The sequence below is a fragment of the Trachemys scripta genome, chromosome 10, assembly GCF_013100865.1.
Source record: "Trachemys scripta elegans isolate TJP31775 chromosome 10, CAS_Tse_1.0, whole genome shotgun sequence".
In the NCBI taxonomy this organism is placed as follows: domain Eukaryota; kingdom Metazoa; phylum Chordata; order Testudines; family Emydidae; genus Trachemys; species Trachemys scripta.
This window is the reverse complement of record NC_048307.1, coordinates 73905138-73929268: the sequence shown is the minus strand read 5'-3', so window position 1 is coordinate 73929268 and position 24131 is coordinate 73905138. Positions and strand designations below refer to the sequence as shown.

General features: G+C 43.4%; 1 protein-coding gene across 10 annotated transcripts in view; it reads right to left on the bottom strand.

The window, feature by feature from the left end:
* CHD2 (chromodomain helicase DNA binding protein 2) overlaps positions 1-24131 on the bottom strand; it is an 87055-nt gene that overhangs the window by 50619 nt on the left and 12305 nt on the right. For 7 of the 10 annotated variants that reach the window (XM_034784274.1, XM_034784272.1, XM_034784267.1 and 4 more), the window contains exons 3-8: positions 16727-16958; positions 11851-11937; positions 3807-3868; positions 2135-2257; positions 1436-1585; positions 472-605 (exon numbers count right to left, since the gene is read on the bottom strand). In XM_034784274.1, coding sequence (XP_034640165.1) covers positions 472-605; positions 1436-1585; positions 2135-2257; positions 3807-3868; positions 11851-11937; positions 16727-16958 — 788 coding nt within the window. Of the gene's footprint in view, positions 1-471; positions 606-1435; positions 1586-2134; positions 2258-3806; positions 3869-10615; positions 10739-11850; positions 11938-16726; positions 16959-24131 lie in introns of those variants that run through there. The other 3 variants (XM_034784270.1, XM_034784266.1, XM_034784271.1) reach the window with 3 other exon arrangements.

The window sequence follows — 24131 nt, the reverse complement described above, 5'->3', positions numbered from 1 at the left end:
CCAAAAGTTCTGAAGGAACTCAAATATGAAACTACAGAACAACTAACTGTGGTATTTAACCAACTGCTTAAAATTAGTCTCTGTACCAGATGATGGAGGATAGCTAAAGTAACGCCAATTTTTTAAAAAGGCTCCAGGGGCGATCCAGGCAATTACAGGCCAGTAAGCCTAACTTCAGTACCATGCAAACTGATTGAAACCATAGTAAAGAACAGAATTATCAGACACCCAGATGAACACAATGTGTTTGGAAAGAGTCAACATAGCTTTTGTAAAAGGGAATAAAACATGCCTCACCAATCTATTAGAATTTTTTGACGGGGGTCAACAAACACGTGGAGGAGGAGATTTAAAAATCCTTCTCCACTGGTGAAAACCCAAACACTTCAACAGCATTACACCAGTGCAGGAGAACCAGACCGTGGATGTGACTAGACCCAGAATCCTAATCTGACTCTCAAAGCTACACACCTCCTTTCTTTCCAATCCTTACGTCCATGACTTTCTCAATGGTCTCGCTGTTGTCCTGCTGTTCATCGGCCCCTTCCCCAGTCATCTCAATCAGGTCATCGGAATCCGTCTCAAAATCATCGTCTTCTTTGTAACTGCACAAAACCAAATACCAAGATGGCAAAAAGCTCTTGTCTTTCCTTAAATCCAAAGACATACGCACACAGCCTGGCATGACACAGGCAAGCCCCTCCAGCATCTATGTTGGGTTTGACTGTGTAATACATTGTTTGAATTTCTCAGATCAGCCATTCAGCTGGGCTAAAAGTTTACTCTCTGCCTCTTAAAAAACAGGGCTAGTTATACAAGATCAGATGAGTGGTCCATCTAGTTCAGTCTCCTGCCTCTGACAGTAGCAGTTGCTTCAGGAGGTAAAAGAACCCCTGCAGTAAGCAATTATGGAATAACCTGCTTATGGGGAATGTTTCTTTCTATCCCTCACTGGTGAGGGGCTGGTCTATTCCCTGAAGCATGAGAATAACAGCATGTTGACTGCTTCAATAGGTGTCCACCAAATGCTGGGAACCCGTATCTCATCTTTTACAAGCTTTTAGCTACTGACAAGTATCTGCAGCTGGCAATTTTGCATCCATTTCTGTCTAATACTTTGCACTTCTATAGCATCTTTAATCTGATCTCAAAGCATCTTAGAAACATTAACTAAACCACCCAACACCCGTCTGAGGTAGTAAGCAAGTACTGTATGCTTTACAGTAAATGGATACAATGAGCTATGGAGAGGTTAAATGACCAAGAACCAAATCTTGTAAAGAGGCAGTGGAGCTCCACACAGCATGGAGCACAGTTTGCCTGCATGGTTTTCCTTGCCTTCCTCCAGATTACACAGCAAGTCTGACATTAACCAGGTATCCTGACTTCTAAGCCCCAGCTCTGGTTACTATGCAATTCAAAAGCCCTGCAGTACCTGACATTTTTGGCCGCTCTGCGCCGGGTTTGCCTTTTGGGAGTCTCATCATCTTCATCATCATCTTCATCTTCAGACGAGTCTTGTTTCTTTCTCCTCTTACCACGTTGGGGCTTGTGGGGCTTTTTAACACTGGCTTTGACCACTGCTCTAAAATGAGTATTAACAAAAAGATATAATACAGTGCGTTGTACACAAGGAGTGCATTTCAGCAGGACTTCCCAGTCCACAAGGAAGTGTACATCCCAAACATTAGATGCCTAGAGCCTGACTCTCCTCTTGTGTACACCAATGTAAATCAGGAACAATTCCACTAACATCAACAGAGTTACACCAATGTATACCAGTTTCACGTGAGAGGAGAATCAGGCCACAGAATAAGTGAGGATAACATCAATGAGGGAAAAGATCTGTATGGGCATGCAGACAATTCCCTCTCCACTCAGTGCAGGACTGGTCCCTCCTGCATATTAGCCAGTAATAAATTACTCAAGAGGGTGAGGTTTCCAACTGCTTCCCCCAGGAGACTATTGCACACTTTGGCTGACTGTTAATTTGTCCCTTGGCTGCTCCCAGAATACACACACCTGCTCCAACAGCAATTTCCTATGGAATGTCACTTACCGGGTACCTTTAAAAGCACTGGAAGTTAAAGAGACATACAATATAAAAGGGAAAGTAAATTCAATCCCTCCTCACCTTCTCAGAACTGGTCTCCTGGCTTTAACTTTCTTCTGTTCTGGTTCACTATCTGCACTGGAGCCTTGCTCCCCACCATTTTCATCCTCCTCTTCCCCAGAAGCCTCCCTTTTCCATTTACCTCTAGGGACAAAAACAGAAGTCAGGAGGGACAGTGGAACTTCAACACTATTGGCTGGCTAAACAAAGATTCAAGTCATCAGGTTTAATGCCAGCACATGAGCTACAGGACACAGGAAGTTCAACACTGGCACTGCAATATAATCACTTGTTCAGCCCTGGTAATGAGGGAAAGAACCTGAGTCTCACGTTGCGATTCCCTACTTCTAGCCCTATACCTCAATCACCTAGACTTTACCCAATCTAGTTATGCATTTTCTAAAGTCAAAGCAATGCTGGAAACAGAGTAATATGGTATATTTAATAGAGCTGCCATTTCTTACAGCTTGAAATATAAGCACTCCATTTTATTTTTAATATTTATTTATGCATTCTGAGCTTATCAGGGGAACCCCTAAGAGTGATTTCTAGGACTACTGCCTACATATTTCTGAAAAGCACTGGCTTTGGAATGGTGAGCGTGGTCTACGTCAGTGGTTCTCAACCAGGGGTCCGGAGCCCCCTGGGGGGCCGTGAGCAGGTTTCAGGTCTGCCAAGCAGGGCTGGCATTAGACTTGCTGGGGCCCAGGGCAGAAAGCCAAAGCCCCATCTCATGCCCCAAGCCCCAAGGCTGAAGCCTGAGCAACTTAACTTCATGGGGCCCCCTGTGGCATGGGGTCCCGGGCAGCTGTCCTTCTTGCTACCCCTTAACGCTGGTCCTGGCTTTTATATGGAGAAAAACAGTTGCAGCACAAGTGGGCCGTGGAGTTTTTATAGCATGTTGGGGGTGGGGGAGAACTCAGAAAGAAAAAGGTTGAGAATCCCTGGTCTATATGCATATTGATATATATATTCTAGGTTTTCTCATAGCCTTATTCTGTTGCTCCTCATTGTATCAGGTCACATACAAATCATTTAAAACTCTAGACACTTAAAGATTTTTGAGAGCATAAGAAAAGGAACTAGATTTTGTGTGTTTTCACAAGGATGAAATTCTCTTTTTATTGGTAAGACGAGCCTGTAGGAACAGTCTGGATGGAAAAGGTGACATTACATGAATGTAAAGGAATACAGTCAAGCATGTTGGGTGGGGGCGTGGCGTATTTTACAACATGAGAGCTCTCCAGAAGTTTATTTTATTTTATAAAAGAAGAATATAAAACCTAATAGGACAACCAAAAAACCATGCAAATATCTCTAATCAAAACTAATTTTTTAGGACTTAAGCTTTCTTTCCAGTGCTGGAAACCTGAAAAACATTAGCATTAAGCTAGTGCATGAAAAAGCCAAAAGAGGTGAAACCAATTAGCAGCAGAAAGCGAAGCTGACCAGTTCCCTGTTGAAGCTGAGCAAAGTGCAAAGAAGTAAACAGATTTATAAATGGCAGGACACCCCAACACACACCTTTTTACAAGTTGTTTCAGTTTAAATAATGTGAAGTGTTATTAATGAAAACCGATTACATTATTTTTATGTATGTTTATCTTTACAGTGTCCCTCAAACACAGCTGAATGACAATTGTCTGTTAGAATAAAACCAAAACAATTCAAAACCCTCTCCATAGAGACTTACGGTTTTCTCATTTGCTTCTGGCCTCTTCTTTTTGGGCTCTCATTTTCAGATTCACTACTTGCCTTTAATTAAAAGAAAAGATCAGGTTGTAGACTTCACTCCACATTCTTTCCTTTAGGAAGCCACTGAAACACACATATGGTCTAAGCTTCGAAGTAGCCCAAGGACTATCCCTTGCTGCAACGCTAGAATTAAAGCATGACACTGTTGTGCAACCATACCACTTAATAAAGGTGACCAGCTACCCAACACCATGAACTTTGGATTCTGAAGACAGTGGTCACAAGGTTAGTGCAATTGCTTTCAGAGGATGAGGGATTACAAATGCAACTCAGAAGAAAGGGTGAAAAGCCCTAGTGTAACATGTATCTTGCAGTACTGGAGCTCCAGAAGTGACTGGCTATAAACCACCTACGACTAATGATCAACTTCTAGTGACAACCAATGCCTGCGTACTTGGCAGCTGCAAGGTTCACATTACACCCACTCTCCAAAGCGTACACTTGCTTCTAACTTACTTCAGGGTGCACTTCAAATGGCAAGTTTGATCTATGAAGTCATGCATTGCTAGGGTCCTAGAGACAGTGTGCACCATGGAAGAAAGATGATAGGCCACGATGCTTCTGCTAAGAGTTCCTAGATTTGAAGGCTGAAAATCATTCCTAGTGTGTGTTGGGGTGGAAGGATGTGACTCTGTATTCTTTGGTTAGTCAGAGCCAGATCTTGCTCTCTTTCAGGGCCCAGCGTAAGGTACATCTATTTTCTCAGGCTTTTGACTGAAGACATGTCGGTGGAGAACATGTTTACAGTGTTGTCAGCGCCCATGCTTTTATCATGCGTCTCGTGACAGCTATTTTTCTTGAAGGCCTAGCTCCTGGAGCCATGCAATTACATGAGAATCTTAACCTATGTGAAAATTTTCCTATTTTCATTAAAAAAAAAAAAAAAGTTTCTAGCCCTGGTGTTTGCAGAGAAAAACCTTGAAAATGTGACCCCAGCATGTCTTAAAGCTACAAAAACCAGACAGCAATGAGAAAAAACCCTTTCTTAAGAAAACAAAATAATATCATGTGATTTGAAGTCAATCTCATGAGTTTTTGGGGCTTGATTCATGATTTTTGAACACTTGGGGTTAGCAAAATTATGTTTAGTTCCATTGACAAGGCAGGCCATTGATCATTACAACTTGAGTGTTTTGTTATTTAAAATTATGAATGTGAACTAAGTGTCTGATGGGCACATTTTAGGAATGTAAAAACAGTACAGTTAAGTTAAAATCATAAAGTTCTTGGTCCTCCAGTTCCCAGACAGAACCACGAAATTTTGTATGGGAAAAAATTAAGGGAAAAAACTTTATTTAAAAAGGTTATTCTCTCTGCTAGAATCATGTGTTTGTACCTTATTGTTCTCTACTCCCTCAACAAGACAGTGATTGAATGATTGAGAAAAGCTGCATTCACGCTTCTTAATCCGCACACTCCAATACCCTGAAATCAAGTCACTCCTCCTGATTAGCTCTTAGCTCGAGATGTATTCTCTGACTACTGCTATAATACTTTTTTACCAAGGTGTCATTAATTCAGAGGTAATGTAAAAAAGACAACCGATTCACACATCAAACCCTATTTTATTTAATATGGTCCAGCCATATAAGCAGGCTATCAGATACCAGACACTCCCACAGGAACAAACCGCCCCTTCTAGTGCACGTGACACACGCATATAAAACACAACGCACCCATATCAGTGTGGGAGGGGGGGAAAAAACAAAACAAAAACAGAATCCAATGAGAAATTTCTCAGATCAGATTAGAATTAGAGAAAGAGATGCAAAGATTATTTGTTTATGCAACTTGCTGATTTGTAATCTTCCTCTGGAAACTGCTATTTGCTGCAATATACAGACATATCACAACTGACCATCGCTTTGGTTTGTCATTCTGAAAGGGCACATCTGCTCTTCAGGCTGGGGCTGTAATTCCCAGTTCCAGGAGACAGACCCATAACCAGCTCTGATCCAGTTAGCATGCTATAGATCCAATATAGCCTCGGCAGCACAAGCGGTGGGAAGAGCTAGACACCACAAGAACATGCCTAGCATCTCAGACAGAGTGGCTAGCCCCACCCACCACCACAGCAACACTATCATTACGCATGCTAATTCGAGCAGAGCTAGTGCAGGTATGTCCCCTCGAGCTGGGAATTACACCCCTAGCTCAAAGTGTGGATACACCCAAAGATGGTGTCCATTGTTCATATGCTGGCACTCCGATTTGCACCACCCACCCAACCATACCATATCAGCCCCACGAGCTCTTGAGGATTAAGCCTTCCAGTGCAATAATTTTTTTAAACCTCCCGGGAGAGAACACCCAGCAAAGACATTTTCTCTACCTTCCCCTCTGAAACACTGATTTGGCTTCCATTATTTGGTTTGGGGAAGGCAGGAGGGGATATTAATATTCCAGGTATACCCCATTTGATGTACTATTTCTCATCCCACAACCTGAGAGCCCATCAGGCAATGCTAATACTGTGCAGGCTGGAAGCTGCAAGGTGTTGAATCCTCCAGGGAGGTGTGAGCACCTGCAGCCTAGTGGAAACTGAGTGTGCTCACCAGCTCTTGGGAGGTGCATGATCCAGCCCAATGTCACAATGCAGGGAACAACCAAACACAGCTTACACCTCCCAAATACAAGAACTTAGTGAAACAGCATAAGCTTTACTGTTCGTTCAGGAGACAGCTCATGAACGCTGGGGAATGCTCCACTTTATTCCTATTCTTTTACTTCAATCTTTTTCCATTTTCCCTCTCATTGGTTTCTTTTCTGATTTGCACTGCATCCAACTGTTTGAAAAACTCTCCCTACGATCTGAGACAGTTTTATCTGTGACAATATTTTGTAGTGAACTTGTGTTTATGAACACGTGCATTGTGCCATGTGACTGCAATCAACGTAAAATTAAAAACAAAACAAAAAACAATCTGGTAAACCAGGCTGATAAACACGATATCACCATATCATGGCAACAAAGTTTAAGCAGAATCCACCATGGATTTCAGTCCTGTTATTGCAGGAAGATGGATGAACTACTACTAGATCTCTCTTCTCTATTATTTTGTCAAGAATAAAGCTTGGTTAAAACATTTATAGGATAGATTCCTGCCCTTCACTATCTGTTTTTCCCTCTCACTCAACTATTTAAAGTATGCTGCAATTCTCCCCCCTCACCCCCTCAGGTTTGGGATCCTTTTCAAGCAACAGTTTTATCCCTTTCCTTACCACGTCTATTTTTTTGCTTCGTCTTTTGATAAAACATGAATAAAATGGGCTGAGTTTATTCTGTCAAACTCTAGCCACAGGAATTTGGGTTAGAAAAGGATCCAGTTTGGAAGAGAACAACAATACCATTTTTTGCATACACTCTTTCTAAGGTGTCTTCACAACCAATGTTAAAGTGGCCCCGAGGCAGCGCTTTAACATGGCTGTGTAGTTGCGATACCAGCACTGGGAAAGAGCTCTCCCAGCGCAGTAAAAAAAAAAAAAAAACCCACCCCCACAAGGGGAGTAGCTCCCAGGGCTGGGCTGGTGCACTGTCTGCACTGCCACTTTACAGCGCTGAAACTTGCAGCTCTCAGGGGGGTGTTTTTTCATACCCCTGAGTGAGAAAGTTTCAGCGCTGTAAAGTGGCAGTGTAGAAAAGGCCTAATAGTGGCTCTTCCTCTCTGCAAAGATCGCTCTTCTTCAGAATTCTATAAGCCTCCATCCTCTGCTCTCTCCGCTACCTATTCCCTTTCTCTGTAATCTTTTTGTTACCTATAAAGCTTAGTTACCATTCTTGCATAGATGATACTCAATCCTGCCCGTCTGTCATTTCTTCCTGTCTTGACCAAATGAACTTTTAGCTTCACCTCAGCTACATTGTCATGCTTTTCAAATATGTAATTGTTTTCTTGTCTACAGCCTAATGACCCCAACTTTCCAGACTCAAGTACATGCAGATAGTTGCTACCTCCCTCCCTTTTCAAACATACAAAAAAAAGTATATATAAGCATAAGCACATCCCTCATCCTCTAATTCTGCTAACTCCCCATTTGCTTCAGGGGACAGTTCAAAAACTCTCCAACCAGACTCTCAGACCGTGGGTGAGATTTTTCACCACCACTCTGGCCTCTTTAGGTCAGGCCACAGGACATGAGCTGCATAAAGGGACTCTAAAAACACCAGTTCTGGCTGAGGAAGAATTTCCCCAGTGCAGAAACCTTCTCTTGTCATCCCTCATCTGTCATATAAACCTGTTCTCGTTTTATAGTTGATCTGCAAGATCTTTGGAGCAGGAACCGCGCTTGTGATGTGTTTGTACATAGGCTGTCCTCCAAGGACCACCAGAGTAGTGAGCATGTCAGAGCCAGAACCGCACATGCAGAACTGCAGAGAGTCTGGGCATCACAGCTGCCACAACAGTCAGCGCCCCCAAAGGCCGCTTCAGCCACTGGAGCAGCCCAGAATTCAATCATAAGCTCTCTGGGACTGGGATTGACTTTCTGTTCTATGTTTGTACAGCACCTAAAACATGAGGAGGGCTCCTAGGCACTACAATAATACAATAATAATTAATAATAAAGATGGCTTAAAACAACTCAGATCCCCTCCCTCTGGGCTGCAAGTTCCACACTGCGCCCTTTAGCTCATCTAGCACTGGACTCTTTTCCTTAATGTATTATTTATTGTTTTTCAGTAAGTGCCTTCTCCTCTGCTGCGCCTACCAGATGAAACAGCCTCCCTCCTTCTGCCTCACTGACTCTCCCATCTCATGCACTTGTAAATTTCTCTCCCTCTTTGCTAGCATTTAACGTTTACATCTCTAACTGTATTATAAAACTTTAATGTATTTTGAGACCTAGTGTTTGTATAAACAACACTATGCACAATACAGCCAAACTGTATTTTTACTGCTGCTGAGGATTACAGATCAGTAGGTCTAAAGAGATGGTCCTGTGGACCATCTGTGGTCGATGGAGCCCTTCCTGACAGCGCACAGAATAAAATGCTTAGAACCAAGAAGCCTGGCATGGCCCAGGAGAGAGTCTTTGGTATCAAAAAGTTTAAGAATCACTATGGTAGATCAGGTAACTACTGCAGATCATGTTTTAGAGGATAATTTCTTCTAGACAAGGATTTGTTCATTTTGGGTCTTGTACAGGCCCAAACACACTGTAAGAATTTAATAAATAATGAACAGCAATAATGCTCTCTACAGCTGATCATTATTCAAGCTTCCTACACCCCCGAGTTTTGAAACCATCTAGCTTTGCTGTGGCTGTCCTTTCATTCTGCTCTCAAAATGCGGAGAAATCCAGATTGATGAAAAGGTTAATTTTTTCCTACTTGATGGAATATCCCACTAGATAGTAATAGCAGTATCTGAACCTTAAAAACTAAAATAAGTCAGAGAATTCATAAAATAATCAATTTTTTGAAATTTAAAAAAAATAAATCAATATTTTATGTTGTGTGGTGGAACAAGTCTCTTCTCCTTCATGATACGGGTGCCAAGAGTGCTCAGCTTTGCAGGCTCCTACCCATTCCAATCATGAGACAACTTTCTGATCACAAAAGAGTTATGTCTGTTCGTCCATATTGATTTACTGAATGCCTTAGAATATTTTCAAACCACTGTGAAATTCTCACTTCCCACTAGTATGACTTACTGTTGTTCTGTTAAATACCAAGACAATACATGGGTGAGCATGGTTCTTGCTGCACACTGTCTCACAGTTTCAAAAGTCTCTAGGTTCCTGGATATTTTACTAAAAGTCTCTGCAAGGATGTTTAACAAACATACATATCTTGTCTTTCACTTCCTGATCTTCTAGCCCAGGTCAGTGTTACCATCTCCGATGGCTGCTTAGTGACTTATGTGACACGTGTTTGATGGTCTCAGTCCAGTTCCCAGAAGACAGCTGTTAGCAGCACAAAAACAACCCTGCCCAAACTGGCGGTCTCAGCATAGTATGACTGAATGGTCCCTAGAGACTCAACTTCCCTCTCAAGCAGATGAGACTTCCCGTAGGAGAACCGATGGGGCAGCACATGGGGAAGTTTGCAATGCTGTTGCCTGGGCTGTTCCTGTTCTGCGGTGAAAGGATGTGAGCCTGCAATGCTGCCCGAGCAATGCTTTTCACTAGAGCTACACCAACGTTTTAGGAAAGAAGGCAGATAAAAAGCTCCTTTACATTGTATGGAAGCCCCAAACAGCAAGTGGGCAGAGCACATCACTGACGATGGGCTTGACCCCGCATGGTAACAACCACTCTCTATGTGCAGCGCACCCTGAGCTCCCAGTGACTTCAGTGGGAGACTAGGATGCTCAGCACCCATGCAGGATCAAGCCGTAAATAAACTATCTTTCCCGTCCCCCCTTAACTTTTTCGTCTCCAAAATCAAGACTTTCCATCTCCTCCTCATTGTGAGGCCCCGACGCTGTGCTAGTGACCACGTCACACCCTCCATCAGACTCTGCTGCAGATGGGAGTCGCCCTACAGGAACCAGTTGGCCCTGCTTTGAGGGGAAGGTTTTGGATTTGATTGGGATTCTTTTAGCGGGGTTTTGTGGGAGGGGGGCACTGAAGGTTTTGGGTTTTTTTGTTTTTTACAATATTGTGTGGTATAGCAAAGTTTTTACATCTTGGATTTTTTTTTTTTTAAACTGTACCTTATATAGTAAGGAATTAAAGATATTGGAAAAGAAAACAACATTTGCAAAACCACGTAATATTGTAAAACAAAAAAAGGACGGGACTTACCTGAGCCCCCTACAGGGCACTCGGGTCTGCAGCGGAGATCTGTGATGGGTGTGACATCACCAGCATAGTGCATGCTGGGGGCATCGCACAGAGAGGCAGCCAGCGAGTCTGGACTTTGCGGAACTTGAAAAGGAAAACAAAAGCTAAGTCAATTATGTGCTAAATGCCCTCCTTACCTGCTGCTGCTGCTATTCGGGGCATTCAGCACACCAGCCTGGAATTTTCTGAGTTTAGTTGCATGGTGCAGATCACGTGATCCAGTGAATAAAGCACCAAACTAGGAGTCAGGAGATCTGGGTCCTATTCCCTGACTCACTGTATGACAGTGAAAGTAATTTAGGCCAAAATTTTCAAACCTCGGTACCTAATTGTTAGGTGTCTAAACCCATATATAAGCAACTACCCCCCTACAGTGGCCTGATTTTCAGAAGATTCTAAAGGGAGCTACAGGTGCCTTGCCCCTCTGAAAAAATCGGGCTGCTCACTTTAGGCCGCCTAACTTTGAACATTTCAGCCTGACCCTCTCTGTGTTTCAGTTTCCCCATCTGTAAAACAGGGAGAATGATGCTTAGCCTCCTTGGAGATCTGCAGATGAAAAGCACTGTGTAGACATAAACAAGCACAGCAGCTAATTTCTCCATTTCTGTAGTATGTTTTGATGGCTGGAATCATTTAAAGTTCTGGCTGCCAGACTCTAACAAACTCATGTTTCATTGTCCCTCGCATTAAATTCAAATGTAAGATTTTCCCCAATACTCAACCGGAAAAAAAAAAAAAAAAAAAAAGTGATGGTTCATAAAGCTGAACTCTCACAAACACACACACACACACACACACTAATCACTGCGATCCACTCGTGGACATAGAACAAAGACTGTTTTATTGTTGTAAGGTGTTTCTGGGAAGTTTCCTTTATGTTTTTTACATGGACTCCCTCTCTCTCATCCATGTTTCTACAACAGAGCATGACTTGCATTAGGCCCCACTGCAGCAATCAGATCCATGCATGGAGACTTTAATGGCATTGCAGAGTCCAGTGACTCCACAAGCATCTGTCTAAGTGGTTCTGACTGCAGGATTGGGACCTTAATTTGCAAAATCCAGCTTCCACAAATCTGCCTTGAACTCAGTGTTTAAAAGGTGACACAAATCAGAACTGCCTCTGTTCTTTTGTGTTGTTGTTTTTTTTTATTTTAAATATTCCCTCATCTCATCTTTTTTTTTTTTTTTCTTACCTCTTCTTTTATATTAAATCGCGATGGTTCTTGTCTGCTTCGGTTTGATCTCCTAACCCCATAAACATCAGGATATTCTTCCCACATCTGCAAAATAAACAGACCATCAGAAGGCCTGCTTCACCCCAATTATTGCTATCATTTTAGAGAAGTTTAAGAGTGAACCTTCTGATGAATCAGTATGGCATCGGTAGGGGGCTTTTGGTGGGGGGGGGGATGGTTAGGTAAGTTATGGAAACTTATGAAACATGACTGAAAGGATCATGGATCATTTTTGACTATATGCCTAGCAATGTTTTATTACATGTTTAATTTCAGCAGTCTCCCACTATATTTATTATACTGAGCTGTCCCTCCCCCTAGCTACAAAAAACTTCAAGGTTTATTTATGCTGTAGAAGGACAGGTATTTGAATACTCAGTCTCTCCAAGTGTCCCTGTTGGAATACAAAAAAGGAACAACTCTCCGTTTTCATATGAATGAACTGAGCTACTTATTTCAGCTAGAGAGACTAAAAGCTTTTTTAAATTCTCCACTCCATTTACATTAGACTTGTGGAAATGCTCAGTACTTCTCCCCAGGCAAGAGGCTCTACAGCAGAGGTCCCCAAACTGTGGGGGCAGGGAGGGGCACGCAGCAGGGCCCGGACCAGCCACCACGAGGGGTGGGGAGGGAACACCACCCAGCCCCGCTTCAGCCCTGCCCCCAGCCATGACCCTGGCTCCCAGCCCCCGACTGCAGCTTTATTCTTGCCCCCAACCCCAGCTACAGCCCCAGTCTTGGCCTCCCAGAGGGAGGGGGCACCAACAGGTGTAAGGGGGGGGACATGATCCTGAAAAATTTGGAGACCCCTGCTCTACAGGCTCACGAGGACAAATCTCTCTAACCAGAAGCACCTGCCCCCATTTCTCCCTTAGGGAAAAACCCATTGGGCTAACTGAACAGCTCAATGTCATGTGGGTCACCTCAGCTATCCGGAAAGCCCAGTAGATCTGTGTAGGGTTGTATTCCAATCTAGATGCTAACTGGATCTTGCAGGGCCCAGGGAGAAGAACTCCTGTAGAGCTAGGAATTCCACCCACTCCTGCAGGTCTGTGCTAATGGAATTCAGCTGGACTTCTGACTGCCTGAAAGCAGGTGACCTTCATTATCCTGACAGCTCATCACAGCATTTATAGAGTACTGACTGCCTCTAAAGCCCACTCTATAGCTTTTAACTGAATTTGTAAACAGCTAGGAACATCGCTGGCTCTGGACACAGCTGGTATCACCCATAATGTGGTTAACTATACCAGCTAATGGTGTATTGCTCTTGTCGGAGGCCTAAGCTGCCAAATTGTCTTCCTGTAACCAGTGTGAAACACTGGGTTTTGCAATGTAGATGGGATCCCCCTACCATGCCTGCATAATTATTTGGCCAATCCCTCCTCTCAGCATTCTGTGACATAGGATGTCCCATAACGCATATAGTGCTGGTGCTATTCTGTGCACATATCCTCCAAGATACTCTATCCATTATAAAGTCAGATGGCATACCTGCCCACATCATCCTGGAATGCACTGTGGCTCAAAGCGCCGACTCCGTGGGTGCTCCGGGGGCTGGAGCACCCAAGGGGAAAAATTAGTGGGTGCTCCACACCCACCAGCAGCCAAGTTCCCCCTCCTCACCTCCTTTTCCCCTCCCGCCTGAGCATTCTGCGTCCCTGCTCCTCCCCGTCCCTCCCAGCGCTTCCCGCTTCCCCTCCCTCCCCCCATCTAACAGCTGTTTGGCGGAGCTTAGGACTTTCCGGGAGGGAAGGGGAGGAGCGGGGACATGGCTTAGGGGAGGAGGTGCAGAAGAGGCAGGGGTGGGGTGGGAAAAGGCAGGGTGGGGCAGAGGTGGAATGGGGGTGGGGCGAGGGCAGTGCAGGGCCAGGGCCAGGGGGGTCAAGCGGGCAGAGGGGAAGTCGGCGCCTATGCAGTGGCTAGACACTGTTACTGGCACAAGTAGTTCTCCAAGAACCATGTTGCTGTAACCACGTCAAATAAGAGTTTTGCAAACTGCTTACAAAAGTATGGTCTGTTATACTTGTGTGGCCAGGCCCTTAGGAGGAGAAAGACGACAAGAACTACAACCTGAGGGGAGGTGTATGTACAGATATGTGGATGACATGGGACACTAATATTGGTGAGTAAGTTCCCTCTAAGCTGCGCGGCCGCGCAGCACCCTATTAAGCAACGCACAGGCACTCAGGGCTGTGTCGGGGAGAGAGCCTCTCCCCCAGCCCCAGACCTGCCTCCATACTGGTGCACATAAAATTCATTCCGCACATGCGTGGGAAAAATTAGTGGAAACATTGTTGGTGAGACACCTGAAGCCAGAATGGACAGAGACAAACCTCAAGAATTAGTGATTCTGTAAATAATCTCATCACCTGTGTTTACATGCTCCTGCTGAGTCTAATTTGTCAACCCCTTATTGCCCCATTAGACTTTATCCCCATTTTATGGTCTTCTAAAGATATTTACCTCCATCCCACAAGTCTCCTTAAAAACACTGGCAAGAGAAGGATACCTAAACACACTAACAGATACAAAAGTGACACCTGGAATGAAGGCATGATGAATGCAGGACGGTCACCAGCACTGGGGTTCTGGTACATTTACAAGTGGTTATGAAGAAACACTACAAAGGAGAGGTTTCTTGTAGAAAATATACCTATTGGGCATACACATACCCAGAAATAAATCTGAAGCCTGTTCAATCACTTTCTTATTGATACAAAAAAACGAAGGAAAAAAATCCCATTCAAATTTCCTTCTCTCTTAAATAGTAAGGTTTTCAGAGCAGGGACCGACTCTCCCATCTGTTTGCACAGCGCCAACACAATGGGGCCCAATTCTGACTGAGGTCTTGCTGGTCTTAGCTGTAATGTGAATACAGTATGATAAAAATTAATTGCACTGGTTAGTCCAGCGGATGTAATTCCAATAGCCCCAAACAGCTACACCCAGCAGAGGCAGGAAGCAAAATGTCCACTATTAGAGGAATTAAGGAAGATGGGCACCTTCCTCATTTGAAAGTGCCCCAATCTGTTCCATGTCTTGTTTATGTTATTTAGAATCCTGCATATGGATCTGTTTTTTTCCTCAGATATGTTTTAATGTTCATCTTCTAGAGGTGGGCTGCTAAAAGTCCATAAAGGAAGAGACATAACTTCCTTCGGCCCCCACTAAACAACAATAAAACAGAAAGTTAAGTTTTGTGTTACTGTTACTGCCTTAAAAAATACTTACATCCTTGCCACCCTTAACATGCGAGGCTTAACTAAAACCTGAGCAGGCAGCATACTGCTTCTCAGGCAGCTGAGATGGAACATCCATTGTTGACAATTAAAATGCACTGTTTCTCTCCCTGCGGGCACTTGAAGCATTTAGGCTTCAGGCACTGTGCTTCCCCAAGACCTAGCAAACAAAGTAGCTTTCTCCAAGAACTGACTTACGTGCATGTGTTGTATTTGGACTTCGCAATCTGGGCCTTCAAATCACAAATGGCAGTAATAATACAGTCATACGGCATGAAATGTATAGACTGGTTAGGCTGACCTGACTCCTTTTCTGTAAGTCCGCTACATTTGCTGGGTTTTCACACCCTAAATTTAGTGGGGCACGGAGCCCCCTGGGGGGCCGCAAGCAGGTTTCAGGGGTTCCGCCAAGCAGGGCTGGCATTAGACTTGCTGGGGCCCATGGCAGAAAGCCGAAGCCCCAAGGAATGGGGCTGACGCCCAGGGCTCTGAGCCCCGCCACCCAGGGCTGAAGCCTGAGCAACTTAGCTTCACAGGGCCCCCTGTGGTATGGGGCCCCAGGCAGTTGCCCTCCTTGCTACCTCCTAACGCTGGTCCTGGCTTTTATATGCAGAAAAACAGTTGTTATGGGACAAGCGGGACATGGAGTTTTTATAGCATGTTGGGGGAGCCTCAGAAATAAAAAGGTTGAGAACCCCTGCCCTAATGGACACCCTACCCTCCCTCTTTTTCCCCAACTCACTCTCCACTGCTTTAGACTAATGAGACTGCAAATAACCAGATTATTTCTTAAAAAATGATAACCCAGATAAATCTGCTGTTTTACAGTCCTGGCTGAATCCACATCAGGATAAAAAACTTAGTCCAATCATGAGTTCTCAACCAAGGGGGCACAACACCAGGGTGAGTACACCAACAGGTGTCAGGGAGTTGCCATCCCCCACCCTTCCTGTATGGCTAAATGGGAGAAGGACGCTGGCTACACCTGAGAGGGATCAGCTGGAAGGAGGGATGCCCAATACGGAAAAGGCTGAGTACTACTGATCCAGAGGAATTGGGCAACAGGAAATCCACTTCCTTTTAGACCCACAATGATGGAATTAAAATAGTGAGCTGAGGGGAACGTGGCACCATGAATACTGGACACAGGCTCCCATCTTTGGGCACATTCCACTAGGAAGCTTTACTACTTTTACCTACATGAGGGGGACCCAGATGAAATAATGAAACCTTTTTACTGACAGTTCATGTCTGCCTCCTTCATTTTGTCAGTCAGCCCTGAGACTACCTATCCCAGCCCCAAAGCATAAATCTCAAGCTGTCACACAGTGACATAGTCACGTGGAATCTCCTATTTGCATATATCACACTATCTGGCTGAGATATACATGGAGTGACTGACAAGATGACCAAGGAAGCCAGCATCAGGGGGGCGGCTTTTTCTGAGAGGGTTTAGAGAAGACTGGCAAAGTGGCCTGGAGGCCAACAACAGTTTTGCTACTGTACTGCTCTCTAGTCCTTCATTCTGGGCAAGGGTTTGACAGTGCCTGGTTATATATACATGGCTAGTTAAAAAGTGACAGGGACAATACCTTTTTTACATCTGCTATCCTTTCCTTCTTGCTGGCTGGTTTTTCTTTGGTTTCAGGTGGGGTCTGCTGGGATTTCGAACCTGTTGACTCGCTTTCAGATTCAGACTGGCTTTCGGAGGACTCTGAGCTGCTGTTTGTCTCACTGCCATGCTCACTGCCCTGTTCGCTCCCCTGCTCGCTTTCAGATTGGCTTGCAGAGTCGGAGCCAGAGGCCTCTTCAGATGCTGAGTGACTAATGGTAAAGAAAGAAGGAATTAATTTTAACTGCACTACAATGGCTAAGAAATAACCTCTGAGCAAACCTTAGCTGTATCCAAAGTACAATACGAGGCACATTTTTAAAAGCCTAACTAGGGGTGTAAATCCCTATGTCTAACACGAATACTCTGCACTGTCACATCAGAGTCACATCCAGATGCAATTGCTCTCCCAGTGGAGGACACACGTTTGGTACATGAGGGAAGCGGATGGACTTCATGTCACTATCCAGTACCTACCTCTGGTCAACTAAAGCATCAAGGACGGGCTGCAGAAAGAGCAGCATCAAGGCTGCCTCCAGGAAGCGCGCCCTCATTGTAAGGACTTGTTCTGCTCAGAGCAAGATGGAGCATGGCATGCTCGGACATGTAGTCTCTGTGGCTCACACCACCAGATTAAAAATGAGTGTGGGCACAAGCTCTGGTATAGAACTCCATCCCTTTCCAATTTAGTAGCCAAATTAGGACCATACCAGATCAGAGCAGTGCTCCAACTGGTCTAGTATTCCATCTCGGAGAGGGGCCAGTACCAGATGCTTCAGTGGTGGTAATAAGATAAGCCCCAGAAAAAGCAAGTTCAACAGTGGAGGGGTGGAAAGGTGTTTTTATATGTGGTTGGCTGGCTCAGTTCTTGTTGAAATGGTTACATTACTGCTGCTGGGATTTCACTTATTGTGTTAATAAAAACGTTAGGGAGCCTAGAACAGATGTCTTTTTATTGTTTTTAATCAAATCAAACAGCAAGAGGGAATCCGTGTCTGCCCTAAATGGGAGCATCTGATTTTCTTAGATTCAAAAGGGATTTTCATCAGGCATCTGAGTTTAACTACAGATACCAAGTGTTTTCATACATTTCAGTCATATATGATTTGTAGTGCCAGGGGTATCCAACGGGAGAGAACAGAGGTCATGCTGTATTAAAAATCCAACAATTCACATATTGCCACCAGAGGCTTTACATGGCAGTGCCCATCTCTCCTAGAGCTAGTAGCAGGCATCATATTTTCGTTTCATTTTCCATTTCCCCAGCCTCTCAAACTCAACCCACTTGCAACCCAACCTACGAGGAAGAGAAACTCATTACACCACAGCAGATTATGCACATGACAGAGAGGGAAGAAGAACAGCTAGAGTTAGCGATCCTGGCATCACATCTGGCCCCACAACAAACTAAAAAGAAAGTTGTGAAAATAAGACTATAAACTCTACGGGAGAGAGACGATCTTTTTGTTCTTTGTTTGTAAAGTTCCAAGGCGGGAATATAGTTTTTAATTTGTCCCCTTTTATAAAAGGATAAAAGAACAAAATGTATCTAGTTTTTGTCCAGATTGAATAATTTCAGCACATTTAAAAAAGGCAGAAGCAAGAAAATCATTATATAATACAAAGATAAAATTACACAGAAATCAGTAGCTATCAATAGACATACTAAAATAAAATGCATAAATCTTTCCACATATAAATAGAAAAGATTCAAATATGGAAATAAAAAGGGTCCTATCTTTAAAAGGAATTATTTTATGAGGCCTTGAAAAGACTAAATCTCCTTCCTATAAAATATAGGTCTCCTATCCACAAAGACTATATCCCCAGCCAGTCATGAATAAATACATCCCAGTCAATTGCTGAAGTACAGCAAATCACTACTCAAGAACAGAACTGCATTTTCTCAGAGAGCTGGCAGAGGGCAGCAGTGAAACACTGCATGAAAAATTGCTCCAGAAATTCCTCCAGTGCTGCTGGGCACTCAGCCAGACTTCCAGTCACCATTTTAGAACATTGCTCTTCCACCATCTTATGATTTGTCCCTGCTCTTGTGATTTCTGGTTTGTTTTGTGTCTCAAAATGGAAGAATTTGAAATTAAAAGAAAAAAAAATTACCTATAAGGGAAGATTTCAAAACCTGGAGTAAGAGAAATGACCAACTTCTAAGTAATGTTTAAAGATGAGCTCATTAAAGTCTGTTTTACCTACTTCAGTTTGGCTTTAAAAGTGGGAGGAATATGAAATTCAGAAGCTGTTATCCCTTTTCCCCCCCTCTGTCCTAGGAGAACTGGAAAAACAAGACAAGCCACTTTGTCATTTTTCTCTCCAACATCCCCGTTGCTTGTGCCGTCACTTCTAGTCCACACAAAACACAGCTCTGGCTAAAATTATTTTATGTGCCTGCACTCAAAATATGTCACACCACCTTGAATCCTTCCATTTTGCCATCACCTCACCAACTTCCAGGCTCTCCCCATGTTTGCCCTTGCTTATTTATTGGCTCCACTCTTTTCACATCGCCCCCCTGCCGTAACACCCCCCCCCCGTCCTGCCCCATTTGTCCACTTCTCTTGGAATGTCCTCACTGAATTCAATCCTAAGGCCACTCCCTCTCCTCTTTCACTTGAAACTAGCCCACTCTAGACCCATTCACTAGCAATTAGGGCTGGTTGAATATTTTCTGCTGAAATTGTTTTTTGTGGGAAAATTGGGTTTTCAGTAAGACATTTTTCAAGAAAAGTACCTGCTTTCTGTGGAAATTTTCAATTTTTAGTCAAAAATTCAAACACTCAAAAACTGAAATATTTCCATTTGGACATACTGACAAGGTGCCTCGTGGGAGCTGTAATTCAGTTGCTTCATGTCTATTGGCCAGGCTCCTCAGCTGGCCTGCATCTCCCATAAATGCACCATGGCAAGGGACTCCCATGGTGAACCACTTCCCATCTCTAAGAGGGGACTACGGGGTGCATCATGGGAAATGCAGTCTAACCTGAGAGTGCAGTCTAGAGAGGAGAATGGAAGCTTGAGGTGCCCGAACTACAACCCCCACAAGGTGAAGTGGCAGCATTTCCAAATGGAAATATTTCAATGTTTGGCCGAAATATTTTTGTATTCCACTGAAAATCAAAATTGGGGGAAGGGAGGGTGTCACATTTTCAAACAGCTCTACTAGCACTGGCTACAAGAAGTTAAACAACAATAATGGCTGGCTTGACGTCCAGGTGGCATAGTTGATATTTATTTAAGAACACAAAAATACCTATTATCCCTCCCTGCAGCCCTTTGTCAAGGTTCTGACCTCTTCTGGGGCGGAGTCGGAGACCACATCTACCACACTGTGGGTAATACCATAATGCAAATAAGGATTAAGAATAGTGAAATCTCAAAACTGTCATTTCTTTAGAGAGAGGAATCAGCCATACATGTTTGCAGGTGTGTATGTACATGCATATACACTTGCTAAAAATACTGCAGCTGAATATGTCATATTTCTCCATTTTCTAAGATTGTGGCAAGCAATCTGGCTAGAGAACCGTGCCCGCATGCTCGGGGTTCAGCTGATCACCATATTTGGGGTCGGGAAGGAATTTTCCTCCAGGGTAGATTGGCAGAGGCCTGGAGGTTTTTCGCCTTCCTCTGCAGCATGGGGCAGGGGTCGCTTGCTGTAGGATTCTCTGTGATTTGAAGTCTTTAAATCATGATTTGGGGACTTCAACAGCTGAGTCAAGGGAGAGAATTATTCCAGGAGTGGGTGGGTCAGCTTTTGTGGCCCGCATCATGCGGGAGGTCAGACTAGATGATCATAATGATCCCTTCTGACCTTAGAGTCTATGAGTCTAATTCCCTTTTTAAAAACCCCTGAAACCTGTTAGTGAAACAAAGGGCATGTGTTTGTCAAGAACCACCTTTACTTTCATATTTTAATGAAATAAAAAAATTAAATTAAACTATTAGAAAGAAAAGTTAATTCCACAAAGTGGATCCTAACCATCTTCGACAATATCAGGAAGCAAATATACCCCAGCCAATCGGCAAACAGTATGTGCTTGGAATCGAGTGGTAGCCGTGTTAGTCTGTATCAGCAAAAACAACAAGGAGTCCTTGTGGCACCTTAGAGACTAACAAATTTATTTGGCCATAAGCTTTCGTGGGCTAAAACCCACTTCATCAGATGCAAGTATGTGCTTGTTAATCCTTAGAGCTGTACACAATTAGAGATTAAAGTCTCTCTCTTCCAGTGTCTATTTTTGAGAAATAATCTTTTTTGGACGCTAAAAATGGGCACCAGAGTAAGGCAACTTTCAATTACACTATGGGGAAGTATATATCTGAAAATCAATTTGGGCCCAACCCAACATCCACTAAAGTCAAAGGACAAACACCTATTGAGCTAAGTGCGAGTTGGGTTGGCCCCTTTATCGGGAGTGTATCTACAAATCTAGATCCACCAAGACTCAGAAAAGATGATTCCACATTTCCAAGATGTACTCCAGTCTGTAACTCTTTACTCACGAGGCAAATATTTCTGATCTGGCAAAAACTGACCCATTGCTGAAGAATAAAAGGAAATAATCCTATCTGCATTCAAGAAAGAACTAGTTTAACAGCAACACTAGGAGCTTACAGGGTCACCTTTTCGCAACCAGGCATCTTACGAAATCTGCAAGAAAATTGTAGCAGGGCTTGGGTGGCATGATGACTGCTCTACCATTTTACAGCTGGGCAATACAACACAATTTTGTATATTTTTTTTATATAAACTGCACCCCACATTTCTTTGCATGATGTAACTAGAGTGTGAAGGTGAGGGATATGTCTTCACAGGGCCACAGAGAGGTTTTTGGTGAGTCTGGGGCAAAATCTGAAATTTAGGCCTCTTCCAAAAGGGGGGGGGGGGAGTGCAAAAACGCAGACAGCTGAAGTGGAGACAGGGACAAGGCAGCTTACTTTCCAGCATATACACAAAGAAGTCAAATTAAAGCTCCCCATGCAACCTTAGTTCTAGCATTTCCTAACTTTTGAGTGGTTGACTTTACCACTTTGCGTTTTTGTTTGTTTGTTTTAAACAGTTTGAGTGTGTGTCATTTCCTAGGTTTTATAAAAAGCAAGGTGATAAGACTGCATCACATAAAATCATATTGGTCACCCACATCGGTAGTGTTTAAACCCCAAACCACACTTCACATCTCTTCATTTGAGCTAACGGTGTAACATGTAGCAGCAATAGGCTATTATCCTGACCATGCACCATTCACCAGATGTAGCAGCACACACTTTGCCAGTGGCTTACACAACTATTTGGAAAACAGTAGCAAAACGTTGGGGTATCAGGATTCCTGGATTCTATTCCTGATTCTGGAGAGGAATGTCGACTAGTGGTTACAGACAGCACAACCAAGCATATACCTGGGGCACATGGGAGCATGAAAGGCAGCCTGAGAAAGTAAGACTTGGAACTACCCCAATTAGAGATAAGGTTTATTCCCAGCCTGACCTTATGCAAACTCTGAGGTATTCCATCTGTAAAATAAGGTAACTGATACTTGCCTGCCTCCTACGGCAAGGGTGTGAGGCCTTGCTCAATAACATGGGTTGTGAAGTACACACCAAAAGTAAGAAAGGAATGCTGCAGCTCTTCCTCTTCACTACGTGAGGGCCTGCATTTTATCTTTTGCTCTAGCTCTGTACCTATGAGCATGTTTGGTGCAGGTGAAGCTGGGGGGAAAAGAAGAGGAAGGAGGGAGCTCGAGCATGCTTGGTGTAAATGGAGTCTTCAGAGATTTTTAAGAGCAAGCCTCTCCAGAGCATGTACAAAACGTGATTTCCACAGGCTAACTTGAGAAAATGTGGATGATGTTCATGGGCACAACAAAAGGCACCCCGGGCCGCCCTTGCCAAATATCCAGCTCCTGCTCCACAAGATGGTGGGTCTAACCCTCTTTCAAGAAAAACATATTAAAAAAAAAAAAAACCAAAACCTATTTTGCCCAACTTCATTTTCAGTAAAAGCTAAACCATTCTTCCTGAAACTTTCAGAAGAAATTCAGCATGAAACAGAGAGCAAGTAGTGAAAATTTCTAACAGAATAGTTAAAGTTTGGCAAATTTATAAGCATCTGAAAATAGCAGGTTATAACAGAACATGTTAAGCAAACAACAATAGACTTTTAGTACCAGCTCTAATGTCCAGTACTGATAAGACTGTAAATTACTGCCTATGTTTTTGATTTTGTTTGTATATCACCCAGTCTTTTTGGTGCTACTAGAATACAACTAATTATTAAGAACTATATGCTCACAACTGGTGTCCTAGCTGTCACCATCCTTGTTCCAGTTTCAAGGCTAGCTTGAGATGGATGTTCACAGAAAAGCTGAGCTTTCAAGAGACTTTTTGTGAAGCATTAAGTGAAAGCACCACCTTTTGGCCAACGCTGCCTCCCTCTCTCCAAGATAGGCTCCAGAGACAGAACCAAAGAGCAAGCACTTACTGAGCTAAATAAATGGTTCATATTTGCATACCTCTCTCTAAAGGTTCTCTGCTTTGTAAAGTATGTTGGGATATCCTGACAGATTTTATAAATTGATTATTTACACTACACCTACATTTATATAATGTAGCACAACTAGCATTCTGTTCAGGACTGGAATAGCAGGGGGTGTTGCAGGTTAGAAAGTGAGGTGCACTTGCAGAGTTGTGTGTAGAGGCCAAAAGATTGGAAAAACAGGAGATCTTGCTGATCAGGTAAAGATGCACTGGTAGAAACGAGCAGAGAGCCCATGAAAAAGAGCTTTATTACAAAGGAAGTCTCTCACCCACAACAGAAACAGATTCTGAACTGCTATCCTTAAAGGCACAGCAAAAGTAGTAATTGTATGAGTAGTTCTGAAGAGCATTTTGATATAATGTAGAATTTTCATTCAAACTCGCTGCTTCTGACCAGGTCTTATTCATATTAGACAAAGTTAAAGCAGGACTCTACTCTGAAAAGTGGCCTCATAGAATGGCACCTTCTTGCACAAATCTGCTCCTTTTGTGCACTTCTGAATCATATGGTCTATTTTTACGGCTTCTTACTCACGTCACACTGCAGAACAATTTCCCAGAAGGGAGTGAGCTGCATATTTCTTCTGAAGTATGAAGAGAATTGTTTATGAAGTTTCAAGCAGTCACCCATGTGTCATTGAAGGCCTAATTTGACTTGCAGTAACTTTATTACTTATGATGACATATTAGAAGGAAAACCATCTTAACTTTGCAGGGCTTACATTTCAAAGTGTAAAAACAACAAGGAGTCTGGTGGCACCTTAAAGACTAACAGATTTATTTGGGCATAAGCTTTCGTGAGTAAAAACCTCACTTCTTCGGATGCATCCGAAGAA